We start from the raw sequence: 14,119 nt of genomic DNA, 5'->3' as shown, positions 1-14,119 counted from the left end.
AACCAACCCATATATATAGCTTTCATTGATTACGAGAAAGCGTTTGATTCAGACGAAACCTCAGCAGTCATAGAGGCATTACGGAATCAAGGTGTAGACGAGCCGTATGTAAAAATACTGAAAGAGATCTACAGCGGCGCCACAGCCACAGTAATCCTCTATAAAAAAAGCAACAAAACCCCCATAAAGAACGCCGTCAGGCAGGGAGACACGATCTCTCCAATGCTATTCACAGCGTGTTTACAGGAAGTATTCAGAGACTTCGATTGGGAAGAATTGGGGATAAAAGGTAATGGAGAATACCTTAATAATTTACGATTCACTGATTTTGCCTTGCTTAGTAACTCAGGGGACCAATTGCAATGCACGCTCACTGACCTGGAGAGGAAAAACAGAAGGCTGGGTCTAAAAATTAATCTGCAGAAAACTAAGGTATGTTAACAGTCTCGGAAGAGAACAGCAATTACAATAAGTAGTGAGGCACTGGAAGTGGTAAGGGAATACATCTACTTAGGGCAGGTAGTGACGACGGATCCGGATCATGAAACGGAAATAATCAGAAGAATAACAATGGGCTGGGGTGTGTTTGGCAGGCATTCTCAGATCATGAACAGCAGGTTGCCATTATCCCTCAAGAGAAAAGTATATAATAGCGCTGTCTTACCAGTGCTCACCTAAGGGGCAGAAACCTGGAGGCTTACGAAAAGGGTTCTACTTAAATTGAGGACGACGCAACGAGCTATGGAAAGAAGAGTGATGGGTGTAACGTTAAGGGATAAGAAAAGAGCACATTGGGTGAGGGAACAAACGCGAGTGAATGGCATCTTAGTTGAAATCAAGAAAAAGAAATGGGCATGGGCAGGACATGTAATGAGGAAGGAAGATAACCGATGGTCATTAAGGGTTACAGACTGGTTTCCAAGGGAAGGGAAGTGTAGCAGGGGGTGGCAGAAAGTTAGGTGGGCGGATGAGATTAAGAAGTTTGCAGGGACGACATGGCTACAATTAGTACATGACCGGGGTTGTTGGAGAAGTATGGGAGAGGCCTTTGCCCTGCAGTTGGCGTACCTAGGATGATGATGATGATGATGATGATGATGATATATATGTTTTATCGGCTATGACTCATTTTTATTTTTCCAGTCCTTGCTCTGCGGCATCGATTCGATGTCACATTCGTAAATCGAAGTTCAGTTGCCCACGACGAGCATTTGCAAGAATTCATGCCTGTCGTCTAATGTTCTCGCTTTTCACACAGCATTATTTTCGCCGCGCATTTTGCTCAGGTGTGAGCAGTTTCGGCACAAACCTCTCTCACTTCAAAAATTCCAGTCAAAATCCGACGAACGGACGACTTCGCACAACCAAGTGTTTCTTCTATCCTTCCAACAGTCGCTGGGTGGCCACAGCTGGTTAGTCCTTAACAATTTGAAAACAGACTAAATATGTGTTTCTGCGAAGCTGCACGCATCAGTTTCGGTCTTGCCACACAGCACCATTGATCGTACTAGACACAAGCCGCGTCACTTGCAGTACAGAGCTTTAAAACTGAAACATGCTCTTGATTATCACCGTTTCTGCAATTTATTACTCTTACGTATTATGAGCAGGAGGGCGAGTCGAATAATGTAGGGGGTGGGATATAGTTAATAGTTTATACACAAATAACAGTGAATCACATTTAGTATATAGTGGCAAAAAGAAAGGGTCACTTATACCCAATGTGCAAAAAGTAAATCCTAGGGATATAATTAATAGTCTGTACACAAATAACAGTGATTCATGTTTAGTATTGCAGAATTACTGGCAACAAAAAGGGTTGCTTATTCATAATGTGAACAAAGTAGTTCCTAGTTGCTTTACATTTTTCGATATGCTCCACGAAACGCTGTGAAAATAGAGCTTAGGATGTCACGGCAATATTCTTGAATATCACACGGACACCGCAAAACGAGGAAGCAAATTTCGTTCCAAGTAACAATCTGCATTCAGAGGTTCACGCGGTGTTTAATCTTTTTTCAACTAGATCTACATCGACCGAGAATGTCGGATGAAGCAGGTTAGGCACTTCTCTTTCCCGCCCGAACCCCTTCTTCACGCCCTGTTTGCAGTCTCTGTAGACGAGCTCGTCTGCACGGTGGGGGGAAAGGCCATCTTCCCCGAAATGATCCCGACTGACGGGCTGTGCGACTCCATCTACTACACCAACGTCGCGGTGGTTCATGGCATCTTGCACGGCATCGAAACTGAAGAAAGCTGGGCAACGTTCAAGCTGGTAATGAAGAACCTCACAAAGACTTCCGGTGGCATCGGATTCGATATCCGGTTAGTGATTTTTAGTTATCTCGCTATGTCAAAAAAGCAGTGCAGCTGATAAGAACTGCTGCATTTTGTAAATTGGAAAACGGGAAACACCTGGCACCGAGAAATATCCAATTTGAGGCGTGCTGTACGCAGCGGTAGTTTAGCGGCTTTAGCATGCGTACAGGTTTAGACGAAACCTTTATCACTGCCAACTCACTGATAAGGCTTCTCTTTCTAGCCACTATAGAAGCTACCAGAAAAATTCAATCGCCTTCAAAGAGAAAATTGCTGAAGGGAAGGAAAACTTCCCGCAACAGCATTAAAATGTAAAATAGGCGTTTTCGTAAGAAAGAGCAAGAGGTGAAATGATCACGCCATGGTGGATGGCTTCGGATTCACCACTTGGGCTTCTTCACCGGGCGCCCGATGGTCCGCAGGACATCGCCTTCGTCCAGCGACCATGGCCATGGTCGCTGGACCAAGGCATGGACTCTTAGGCCATGGTCCTGCGACCATGGCCTAAGAGTCGGTCGGTACGACCGAGTCGTGCGGACCGACCCTTATCCGTGGATTCTATACTCGCCAAAATGAAAGGCCCGACAACTAAGTTCTATACCTGTATTTACACCAATATGTTCACCCGCTCTTCACAACGCTGAACGAGGAAATGCAGGGCGGAAAGAGCGAGGATCCACAAGCTGAGTGACCGCATTTCTACTATCTTTAAAACAATTGCATACATCCGTGACACGCTGCTCGATCGATTGCGTTACACAGACCGAACTAACTTCGTCCCACTCGAGGAAGTCTACTTTGGTGGCATGGTAACGTCAGAGCTATCTAAGCCTCTTGAAGCGCACACTACAGCTGTGCGCAACTTCCGCCTTAAATGTTTTGAATTTTATATTGAAGGCGAAGTCAAATCATCAAAAGATTTCCGCTAGTCAATTCATAGATGACGCGGCTGTAGGCAATCGATCACCGCTCTGTGGTAGATACGTGTTGCGTCGATTGCTCCTCTTGTTTCTTCGTTGCCCTGATTGTTTACGGCAGAGAACATCAACAAGCTCGACAACTAATTGAGGCATCTCGAAAACGCAGACCCAGGTTTGGCTGCAGATGTGAGTGTGGAACACTTTCGGAAGTACGTGCCACAAACCACTCAAGGTGACGTGTCCCCATGTTTCCAACACTGAGTGACTTCGTGAGCACTCTTGTGCCCCCCTCATTGAAGCGCTACCGTGCAGAGAGTTTCCTTTCAAATTAACCTTGTCAAGGCAAAGACAAAGAAAAAACTGGAAGCAGCAACCTTGCAGGCGACCCTTGATGCCAAGCAAGATTTGTTAGGAGACCACGGTTAAGATGTTTCTATGCACCAACTACAAGAATACGTAAGAAACATCCAACCCAAACCCTATGTGATAATGCTACAAGAAACCGTGGGCGCGTCGGCCAACATCCCGGGCTACCACGCCCTCGTGCCTAAATTCCAAAACGATAGGGGCATCGCCACACTAATCAGAAAGGGTCTAGCTCCCATTAAACATGAGATTACAGGCCCGCAGGCCGAGCATATAATGATAGAAATTATTCCTAACAGAACGCAAAAGAATAGCACCTTCGTATTGAGCATATACAGTAGCCCATCCAAAAGACGGCAGCGTTTTCTCTCCCTGCTCACAAAGGCAGCCGAGCTCGCCGGCCTGAACCCGCTAATAGTGGGTGGGGATTTCAACGCGCCGTGCCATGCCTGGGGATACGGCCACACCACAACCAAGGGCAAACAGTTATGGCAGGACTCGCAAGACTTGGGATACACGCTCATCACGGATTCCAGCGCCCCAACGCGTATTGGCGATTCGGTTGCAAGAGATACCACACCGGACTTAACAATAGTCAAAAACATCGAGAGGGCTATCTAGAGAAACACCCTAGAAGACCTAGGTAGCGACCACATGATCATCGAGATCACGAACCCCCGAGCGGGAACCACCCTCCCAGTCAAAAGCTTCAAATGGACAGACTGGGACAAGTTCCGCAAGCACCGGGATATCAGGCAAGACGACCAGCCAATCGGTGACATTGACAGATGGATCGCAGACTTGACCAGGGATGTCGGGGAGGCCACGCAAACCATCACTCCCGATTTCCTGACGGAGAAGATGGACAGTCGCCTCGCCCACCTCTGGGAAGCCAAGAAATCCATGCAAACCCGATGGCAAGGCCAGCGGTTCAATCGAAAGCTGAGAAAAAAGATAGCCGACTTAAACAAACAAATCGAAGAGCACTGCAACACCTTGAGCAAGCAACAGTGGGACGAAGTCTGCAATGCCGCGGATAGCCAACTCCACAACGGAAATACGTGGCGACTGCTGAGGCACCTGCTGGGCGAAACCCAGTGCAAATCCAAGCAAAGAGCTGACATGCAGAGACTTCTGCACAATGAAAAAGGAGCGGCGAGCGAGAAGCAAATCGTCATGAAACTCTGCGACAAATACCTCCCGCAACGACCGACGGTCGAGCACGGCCGGTACTCTGGCAGTCCTAGTCCCAAGTTAGATGAAAACTTCAGTGAGGCAGAAATCAGAATGGCACTCCAAGGACTCAACAGCAAGTCAGCCGCAGGACCGGACAGGGTTAACAACAAAACGCTCAAAAACCTGGACGACAAATCTGTTACCAAACTCACGGGATATATGAACAAGTGCTGGAGAGAAGGCCGCATCTCGGAGCAGTGGAAGAGGTCCAAGGCTATCCTCATACCCAAGCACGGAAAGCCGTTGAGTTTAGAGAACCTACACCCAATCTCTCTCACGTCGTGCATGGGTAAGGTCTTGGAACACGCCTTCCTGAACCGTATCAACAGCCATCTAGAAGAGACGGAAGCCTACCCCCACACCCTGATAGGCTTCCGATCCCGCCTGTCCACACAGGACGTCATGTTACAACTAAACCAGATCCTTGACGACAAGACAAGAAACACCACAGCCATCCTAGGACTAGACCTGGAGAAAGTATTCGACAACGTCGCTCACGAGTCGATCCTTAAACAAGTGTCTAATCTGAAGCTGGGGAAACGTCCTACAACTACGTGAGGGACTTTCTAAACGATCGCAAAGACACCCTCACGGTTGGCGACCTCGAGTCTGAAGAAAGAGCCCAGGGAAGTGCAGGTATCCCCCAGGGCTCAGTTATGTCTCCGCTCCTTTTCAACTTAGTCATGCTGGGTCTCCCCAGCACACTACGCGAAATCGAAGGAATCCACCACGCTATATACGCAGACGATATAACGATATGGGCAGACCGCGGCAATGATGGGCAAATTGAACACGCATTACAAACGGCCATTAACAAAGTGGAAGAGTACCTGCAAGGAACGGGCCTCAAATGCTCCCCGAGCAAGTCCGAACTACTCCTTTACCAGCCCACGCGCAAAGGCATGCCACCAAAGAGCTACACAGGACCCCGGGAGTACGAGGAAATCGGCCTGTACACCCAAGACGGAAACGCAATCCCCAAAGTAAACAAGATCAAAATCCTCGGAATGATCATTGAGGCCAACGGAGCTAACGGTGAAACCGTGAGGAAGATCGAAGGCAAAGTCATCAGCGCCACGAGACTCATAAAGAGAATAACCAATAGACACGCGGGCATGAAGGAAGACAACGTCATTCGACTGATCCACTCATTCGTTGTCAGCCACATCGTCTATGTAGCCGCCTACCACAACTGGCACGTCGCGGAAAAGAACAAGATTAACACGCTCATAAGGAAAACGTACAAGATAGCCCTGGGCCTACCGGAATCGACGAGCACCGAGCTCCTGACTCAGCTGGGCATGTACAACACCATAAAAGAAATAGCCGAAGCACAACGCATCTCGCAGCTCGCAGCTCGAACGCCTCTCGACCACCACGACGGGAAGACACATTATGAACACGCTCGACAAAACGTACCACAACCAGCACGGCCAGAATATGCAAATCCCCAACAAAATCAGAGAGACCATTACGGTGGCAACCACCCCAAGAAACGTGCACCCCGATTACAACCGAAGTAGACGAAAGGAAAGAGCCGAGGCTCTGCTCCGTTCATTCGGCAGGGACAGAAACGCGCGCTTTGTCGACGCAGCCGAATATGCGAACGGCCAAACATACGCCGCCGTAGTCATAGACGCAGAATCAAAAGTCAGAACCACATGCAGTGTATACACTAAACACTCAGAAATATCGGAGGAAGTAGCGATTGCGTTGGCCCTCACAGAACAGGAATGCGAAGTCGTACTAAGTGACTCGCAAACGGCAGTAAAGAATTATGCCAAAGGTCGAATTTCCAAGGAAGCCATGCCCATTCTGGCCAAAGCGGGCAGATCCAAAACCGCGAGCTCGAGGATCATATGGTTCCCCGCGCACGTCCCCACGGATGGCGACGCGCTCCCGAACCTAAACAAGACGGCGCACCGGACGGCGCGAGACATGACCCGCCGCGCCAAACAGGGCAACGCCTCTTGCACGATAGCGAACGCTTCTCGAGCAGAACGGGACAGGCTCACAAGATACAACAACATCACCAGTGCATATTTGAACGCCAGAAAAATATACCCACCGCCGAGTCCTAAATTGAACAGGAGGCAGGCCGTCGCCTGGCGACAACTCCAGACAAACACGTTCCCTAATCCATTCCGTCTCAAACGTATCTTCCCAGATAAGCATCAGGACGACACGTGCAAATTGTGCCAAGAAGGACCAGCAACACTCAAACACATGCTGTGGGAGTGCAATGTAGTTATAGGAGGGATGGCAGTTACTCCGAAGACCCTGTCGTCGAGGTGGGCCGCCGCTCTGCGCAGCTCAGACCTCGGAATCCAGACGTGGGCAGTCCAGCAAGCCCGTGAGGCCGCGGTGAGGCAGGGCCTTGACGTTCCTCCGTGGGAGACCTGAGCCCGGGTCGCGTTAAACCTTGCCGGACGTACAAGAAAGCTGTATCCATCCATCCATCCAACGGCACATGGATCTCATGGAAAAAGACATGTACAACTTCGATGAACGATCTATCCAACATTGAAACGTTTTTTTTTATTGCGAAAGCAATACTCCTCGCACTTTCAGCCCATCAGTGGTCGTGGCGCCTCCTTACACAGCTTTGTGTCACGTAACCGTGTGACGTCACGCCAAACCGAGAGATGCGGGGCCCCAGCTTGCGGCATCGATGGTGGAGGCGAAGCCTTGCGTGCCGCTGCTGCGGCGCTACCGAGAGGGGGCGCTCGCTGGTGTGACGTCACGCCAGACCGATAGATGGGGCCCCAGCTCGCGGCATCGACGGTGGAGGCGAAGCCTTGCGCGCCGCTGCTGCGGCGCTAACGAGAGATGGCACCGGCTGGTGTGACGTCACGCTAAGAGGATAAATGAGACTACAGTTCGGCTCCTCGCAGTGGTCGGCGCGCTGCCTTGCGCTATGTCGGATGATGTATAGCCATAACTTTACCAAAGTGCAACCATGTCCACACCAGCCGAAGCAAGGCGCAGCCAACGCTATTGCTTTCGCAATATTCCAGGCTTAACCACGCTAAGCCTTCAACCAATTTTTTTTTTGCAACATCTTACGCGACACACGGGTGGGAGCGATCGTATTCCTCCAAACGGGCCGTAGAGCCTTCATTAATTTTATCATTTATTGCATTTTTCCTTGATGTGTGCATGTGTTTTAACATTCGAATAATTTCGCTCCTACGTTTGACAATGTCGAGGCTGTCCACGAATAAATTGCCGTAGCCAGCATTGCAACTTGCACTGGTTACATCATTTTAGCTTAATAACATTGATTGAATAAATCCCATCATACGAATACATAAATAAGTATCAAAACTAAAATCTGCAATGTATTTGCAAAGCACGAACTGGCCTTATCTTACAGAGAACTCATTAAACACCTGCATTTTCCCTATATCTGGAGAAATATGTGCAATTTTTTCTATCCGAATCACGGGGAAATTTGCTTTGGAGGTAGGCAACTTTGAGTGTGAACAATTCGGCAAGACAGCAGCAGCAGCACCCTGCCAACAGACACAGTGAAGAAAGTTCGGAGGGGCTCGCAAAAAGGGCTGCGCCTACCGAACCTACTCAGGCGTCTAAAGTGTACATAATTATTGTTACATTCCGCCGTGGAAACCACCGCTATGCTTTAGGATCTCTGCAAAACGCTCCACGAAAAGTGTATAACATTTGACTACGTTCATTCATTCTTAGGTACTCGGCCCCGACGAGTATGAACGCCACGACCGAACAGAACCTGCAAGATCATTCGAGGAACAACAACCTCAAGCACTACGGCGTGTTGAACGTGTTGCACACATCAACAAAAGTAAAGGGTCTATACGACAAGGCGAAAGTGATTCTAGCAGTAAGTGCATCGTTACTCCTGGTCCGCGTGTCACATCGCATTCTAATGCTTTTTGACGGTGCGGTTGCTCTGTTCCGTAAAATAAGCGTTTCGACAGGCGTTGGTCGGATGAGAATTCTGGTTAACCAGCCATACCCATTAATCAAGTCCGCTTCACGGACAGAATAAAACACACGTGCAGTGGATGACTACATAATACCTATACGTGTGAATGCTTCCGCAGGAACATCACCCTTTGGAGTACTTGGTACAACTAACACTCCGGTCTTACGCACCCTCGTTTGTAACGAGCACCCGGTTTCAACACACAAATTTAAAGAAAAAACTATATTCCACGATTGTAACACGTTTCTGAACTTTCGTACTTCGAGAAATCGTAAATTTTAGGCCTTTGTTGTTTCACTGACCAGTTTTCCACGATATGAGAGCCAGTGAGTGCGATTTCGTGTCACGTGGACAAGCAAACAGTTCACTGTGCGCTACCTCCACTTGACCAGTATCACTAGCCGTCGCGTTATTGCGTCACCACGGTGTCATGAGGTGGGGAGTGCTTCGCTCGCTCGAGGCGTCAGCTGCTCATGTCGGACTACGGTATGCCACTGCGTGTGGCTGGTATCGCCACCCCTGAAAGATTCGATGGCGAGCGGCTATGGGCAAGGCTCGATGCGACGCTTTCTTGGGTGTTGTCGCCGCTGACACCGGCGGCAGGATTCTGCAGCGACCGAGAGCCCGCTCTCTTCGTTTGTGGAACGAAACCGTGAGAAAGAAAGCACAGTGCCGCGCAAGACAGGCATTTCGCCGACCATGCCTGCGCTATGGCGCCACAGTAGCGTGCTTCGTCAGTATGGAAACAATACGTGCTACTGGCAGCATTTTCTTGTTATTATAAACCACCTACCTATATAATCATAATACAAAATATGGACACGAGAAACGAGAACACGTATAGAGTAGAGCTTCGCTCAAGTTTCGCAATAGGGAGCATCGTATTTGTCGGTGTTTTTTGTTGTTGTTGTTGTTGTTGTTGTTGTTGTTGTTGTTGTTGTTGTTGTTGTTGTTGTTGTTGTTGTTGTTGTTGTTGTTGTTGTTGTTGTTGTTGTTGTTGTTGTTGTTGTTGTTGTTGTTGTTGTTGTTAGCAATGTGCGTAACAAAGCCGAGTGAGAGAAGTCAAGGATCGCGAATGAAGCATGGCATAGGTTACGTAAACAGACAACATAGAAAATGAACGGCACGTAGTGTAGCTGCCGGATTAAAGCAAGTGCGAAAATAAGCAAAAGAGGAAAACAGCAATCCCGATATTCACTTCCCATGCGATATGAGGATGCGGCTTAAACAGGTGATAAATGTGTTCTGCGCTCCTTCACGATACTTTTCGAAATGAAAGTTTAACCACCACCACACACACACAAAAAAAAAACAGAAGAGTGTTAACTGAAAGCTGTGAATTTATGCACATACCTTAGGCTGCGGCTGCGAACTTGAAGAGACCGCCAAATCTGTCAGTATCATCAAGGGTTCGTTTTAAGACATGATCGTTAAAGAGCTCTAATTTTACTACTTATGGCATATCCAAATATTCGCAAACCACAACACAAAGAATACAGTAACCCTAAAACCAAAAGGCGAATGTAGAATTTTGCACTCTCGTTAGCCATTTAGTAAGTGTTGCTTGTAGACAGCGTCCAAGGTTGCGAGCTGTCAGGAAATCTGACATTTCAACTAGCTTCCTGAAGAAAGCTAAGTGTCCTAGTGTAGCTAAAAAAAAAGAACGAAAGATCATCAATCCGCACGAAAGCGAACCATTGATGAACAAACAAATGCATTAGGCAACTATGCAAAGAATAGGTTCCTTTTTCAACCGTATGTTTTCAACCGTACTGGAGCAAACATTTCCCTTAATATTCAAATTAGCAAACACGGTTTCACGCCGGCACAGGCGAACTCACTCGATAACCGCGAACGCACGCTGTGTAAACAATGGCGGGATGAGTGCAAACAGAAAGAAGCAAACTCTTCCGCTGCCTCTCGCTTCAGCACGTCTCCGAAACGTGAAATTACGCGACCAGCAGCCCTAGGCGCATGGGTTCACAACGCACATGCAGCCATCAGCCATCTCGGCTCGCTCCACGTTTGCACCCGCCACAGGTAACGCTTACGGGCAGCATATGCGCACAGCTACATGTGCATGCATGCACAGCCGCGGCCGGGCTAGAAGAGATGCGTGTCCACCTGCCCTCCTCCCCGACCCTAAACTCACGCTCGAACATGGAACCTCGTGATCAAATGCCACTGATTTCTTTATGTCAACCAAAAACGCAAAAAGAAGAAATAAACACGCCTAAAAAAGAAACGATCATTACCAATTGTATGTTTGTCTTGTCATTTTCGCTCTTTAGATTTACCACTGACCCACGCAATCATTTCGTCTTTTCTTTCAATTTTATTTTGATTTTTCAGAATTTGAAGGCTCTACAAGTGTCAACAAACGCCATCAACTCGAAAACATTAATTGCTCTCGGCATATTCAATTATCGCAGCGGTAACGCGGTGGGCGTCCTCGGCGATATGTTCAACGATGCTGTCACGTAAGTATAGAATGTCTGAACATATCATTTCCCATCGTGTATTACAGCAAAGCTTTTATAAAAAGTAAAAGCACTTCAAAACTTTATATGCATGTTTTTTTTTTTTACACTATTCTAAGAAAAAAATCAAATCACTCACCAAGTATATACTGTGAGAAAATGTGGGGAAGCTGAAGGGCAGTACACAGGAAAATTGTGTCAGTTAACCAGAGGGTAAATAAAAATTGATATGCCCCCATTTTCGGCGTCTTTCGAGGCGGTATATGACACGCTTACTGAGTTTACCCGCTTCTTCAGGAGGACCAAAAATGGTAGAAATTTCATATTAGCAAGAAATGAGGACCACTCACTCCCTAATTGCTATCGAAAGCTTGAAATGCTTATGCTAATAATGCGCTCTAAAACAATCAGTCCAGCTCTCCCAATTTATTATGCAGCATAAAAAAAACTTTTGGCAGTCTACTCAGTGAATTATGCGAGGCACCTCATTCTATTTCGTTGAAGCAGCAAATGTGTTGTGATCAACGAACAATAAATTATGCAGTGTAAGTGTAAGTCAATAACAAATTTTTGCAGAAGATGCAGGTTTTACAGGGCGTCACACTGCGGTTATCCGCAAACCTTCTCGCAACCATAAAATGACTGTGAAAGGCATAACTTCTGATTCAGAGAAAATAAATGGAACGTTATGAGCCATGTGTGGCGAAACCATCACAACCTTGGCCTAAATAACAGCGTTGCCAATAATTTGTAAACCACCGCCTTTCCCATATTTCATGCCTCAAACATGGTTCGTAGTTTCTCTTTGCGCCGTGCCAGCTCAACTAAACAAGGACCCTTGTTTTTAATTCGTGCTGATGTACTGCGGCAAATGTACTGCGGCAAAGACGCCGTACATTTGTATTGCATGAATAAACAAATGGTTTTTACAACAGTACAAAAATAAACGTGCACCATGCATCAGTCTACCACACAGAAGAGCGTCGCAACATACGGTAGCTGATTCGCACAGGCCGTGTAGCCCACTTATTAGTCGTAAAGGGTATTATAGGTAATTCAAAATTTCATACACACACGTGTTAATGTTTACGTTCGCACTCCTTGCGTAATAAGACTCCCAGAACTTCCACAATAGAAAGTAAATCACAACACACAAACGCAAAGAACACGGACATACGTCTCGTTTTCAACTCGGCCGTCATGCAAATGACAGATAGCGAGGAAAAACGTGAACATGCTCTGCGTTGGCGTCGTAAACTTCATACTAGACAAGGAGCTAGCGCACCACAATCCCACAACAGCCATTAATGAGACCAAGACGGGAGCTCATGTCTGTGAACGCGCAAACGGAGCCCCTAAGCTACTCTGCTCCTCTCCGACACCTCCGCTGCACGACTGCACCACTCGTTTCAAGCACAGCATACCAAACACACACTCAGCGCTGAACAGTGCGCGGTCGACGCTGTTGAATTTACATGACTTGCAGCGAGCAGCCCATCCCTCGATGTCCGTTAAGCAAAGTCGGTCACGGCGAAGCCACATCGCGGTTCGCAGAACTTCGCTGCCGAGGCCCTAGGCTACTTCGATATTTCAATTGTTACCACCGCCGTGTTCTCAGGAAAGCATGGGTCACACAACGCAGATTCTGTACTGCCAGAGCTCACCGAGGCCAAAGCCGCACTGCCACACTGCCACTACTCACGGCTTTCCGCCAAGTAACACAGAACCTACAACCAACATACAAGCAACGGACGTACAATCACATGAGCAATGCTGCATCACGCGCGGTCCAGAAAAGGACCACGCCGAGCACGAACACGCCACGGCGTCGCTCGGCGCCAGCATCGCGCCTTCTCAAAAATCCCTAAAGGATGTGATCCCTAGGCACCTAGGATCAGGTCACGTGAGGGATTTTTGTACGACAAATGGACGCACGCGGTTGCTGCCATGCGCACGCGTCTCGTTTGTACTACGGGCGCAGTGTACGCAAGACGACCTCAGAAATTGGATACGTTACGCACTCATAACTAATGTTTCCGGTTAGTTTTAAAAAAACGAAAGCTCATTTCAATAGTTATTGACGATCAACGGGGGTCAGAGCACAGTCATCGCGAGAGAATTCCCTCTGAAGCAGGCGCATGGGTGCCGCCATGTTCGACAACGCTACTTCAGAGCGTCCGTCGAAATTCAGCTTCGGTAGAGCATTTCGAAAGCGAGTGTCACACGTCCGCTATCAGCTATGTTTCGGTTTCCCGAGGAATCCCTGGACCACAGCAAGCTCATACTTAACAGTAATGGGCAGCATTTTAAGCCTTTTGTATCGCGCAGTTTTAACGCCTCTTCCCTAATTAGCCGCGTTACAAGTCATTATTATACCAATTCGTCGGTACCTCCATGCGTTGTACAAGGTTTATCTGGTCACTTCAGTAACTAATTGGGGCGGCTTGTTCATGTTTGGTCAATGTAGGAGCTGGATCATAGGTAACATGTAGGCAGAGGTGATCGCAGGTGGGTTTCTCACGCCATGTCCATTAAATTATGCTTGCCAGCTTTCCGGAGATTTAAGGGCGTCTTAAAAACCGTCTAATTTTACCCTATTTCTCTGCCAGGACTCTAAATCCTACCAATATCAAATTTATCCAAAATGGCGCGAAAGCTACGTCACACCTGTGAGCAAAGGTACTTGCACGTTGATCAAATATAGCCTTTCGGAACAATTTCTTGGCCAAGTAAGCGTTGGCGTTGCATATGGCCCGTCTACGCTCATTTGCCAGCGTCGAGGAGGGAGAACTGCGTGCCCAAAAATTTGTATTAGTCGACAATAATGTGTA

At 47.7% G+C, this 14,119-nt stretch overlaps 1 protein-coding gene and 1 long non-coding RNA gene across 3 annotated transcripts in view; one reads left to right on the top strand and one right to left on the bottom strand.

Annotated features, from left to right (window-relative positions):
- The window catches only part of LOC139053063 (uncharacterized), a 407,344-nt gene that overhangs the window by 26,427 nt on the left and 366,798 nt on the right, over positions 1-14,119 (bottom strand). The gene's annotated exons all lie outside the window — the stretch shown is intronic.
- The window catches only part of LOC139053061 (uncharacterized), a 57,166-nt gene that overhangs the window by 22,301 nt on the left and 20,746 nt on the right, over positions 1-14,119 (top strand). For both annotated transcript variants that reach the window (XM_070530200.1, XM_070530201.1), the window contains exons 9-11: positions 2,112-2,325; positions 8,550-8,703; positions 11,161-11,288. In XM_070530200.1, the coding sequence (XP_070386301.1) occupies positions 2,112-2,325; positions 8,550-8,703; positions 11,161-11,288 (496 nt within the window). The remainder of the gene's footprint in view (positions 1-2,111; positions 2,326-8,549; positions 8,704-11,160; positions 11,289-14,119) is intronic.

The sequence above is a fragment of the Dermacentor albipictus genome, unplaced genomic scaffold (assembly GCF_038994185.2).
Source record: "Dermacentor albipictus isolate Rhodes 1998 colony unplaced genomic scaffold, USDA_Dalb.pri_finalv2 scaffold_63, whole genome shotgun sequence".
NCBI lineage: Eukaryota > Metazoa > Arthropoda > Arachnida > Ixodida > Ixodidae > Dermacentor > Dermacentor albipictus.
The sequence above is the reverse complement of the archived record's forward strand: the minus strand, read 5'-3'. Positions and strand labels throughout refer to the sequence as shown.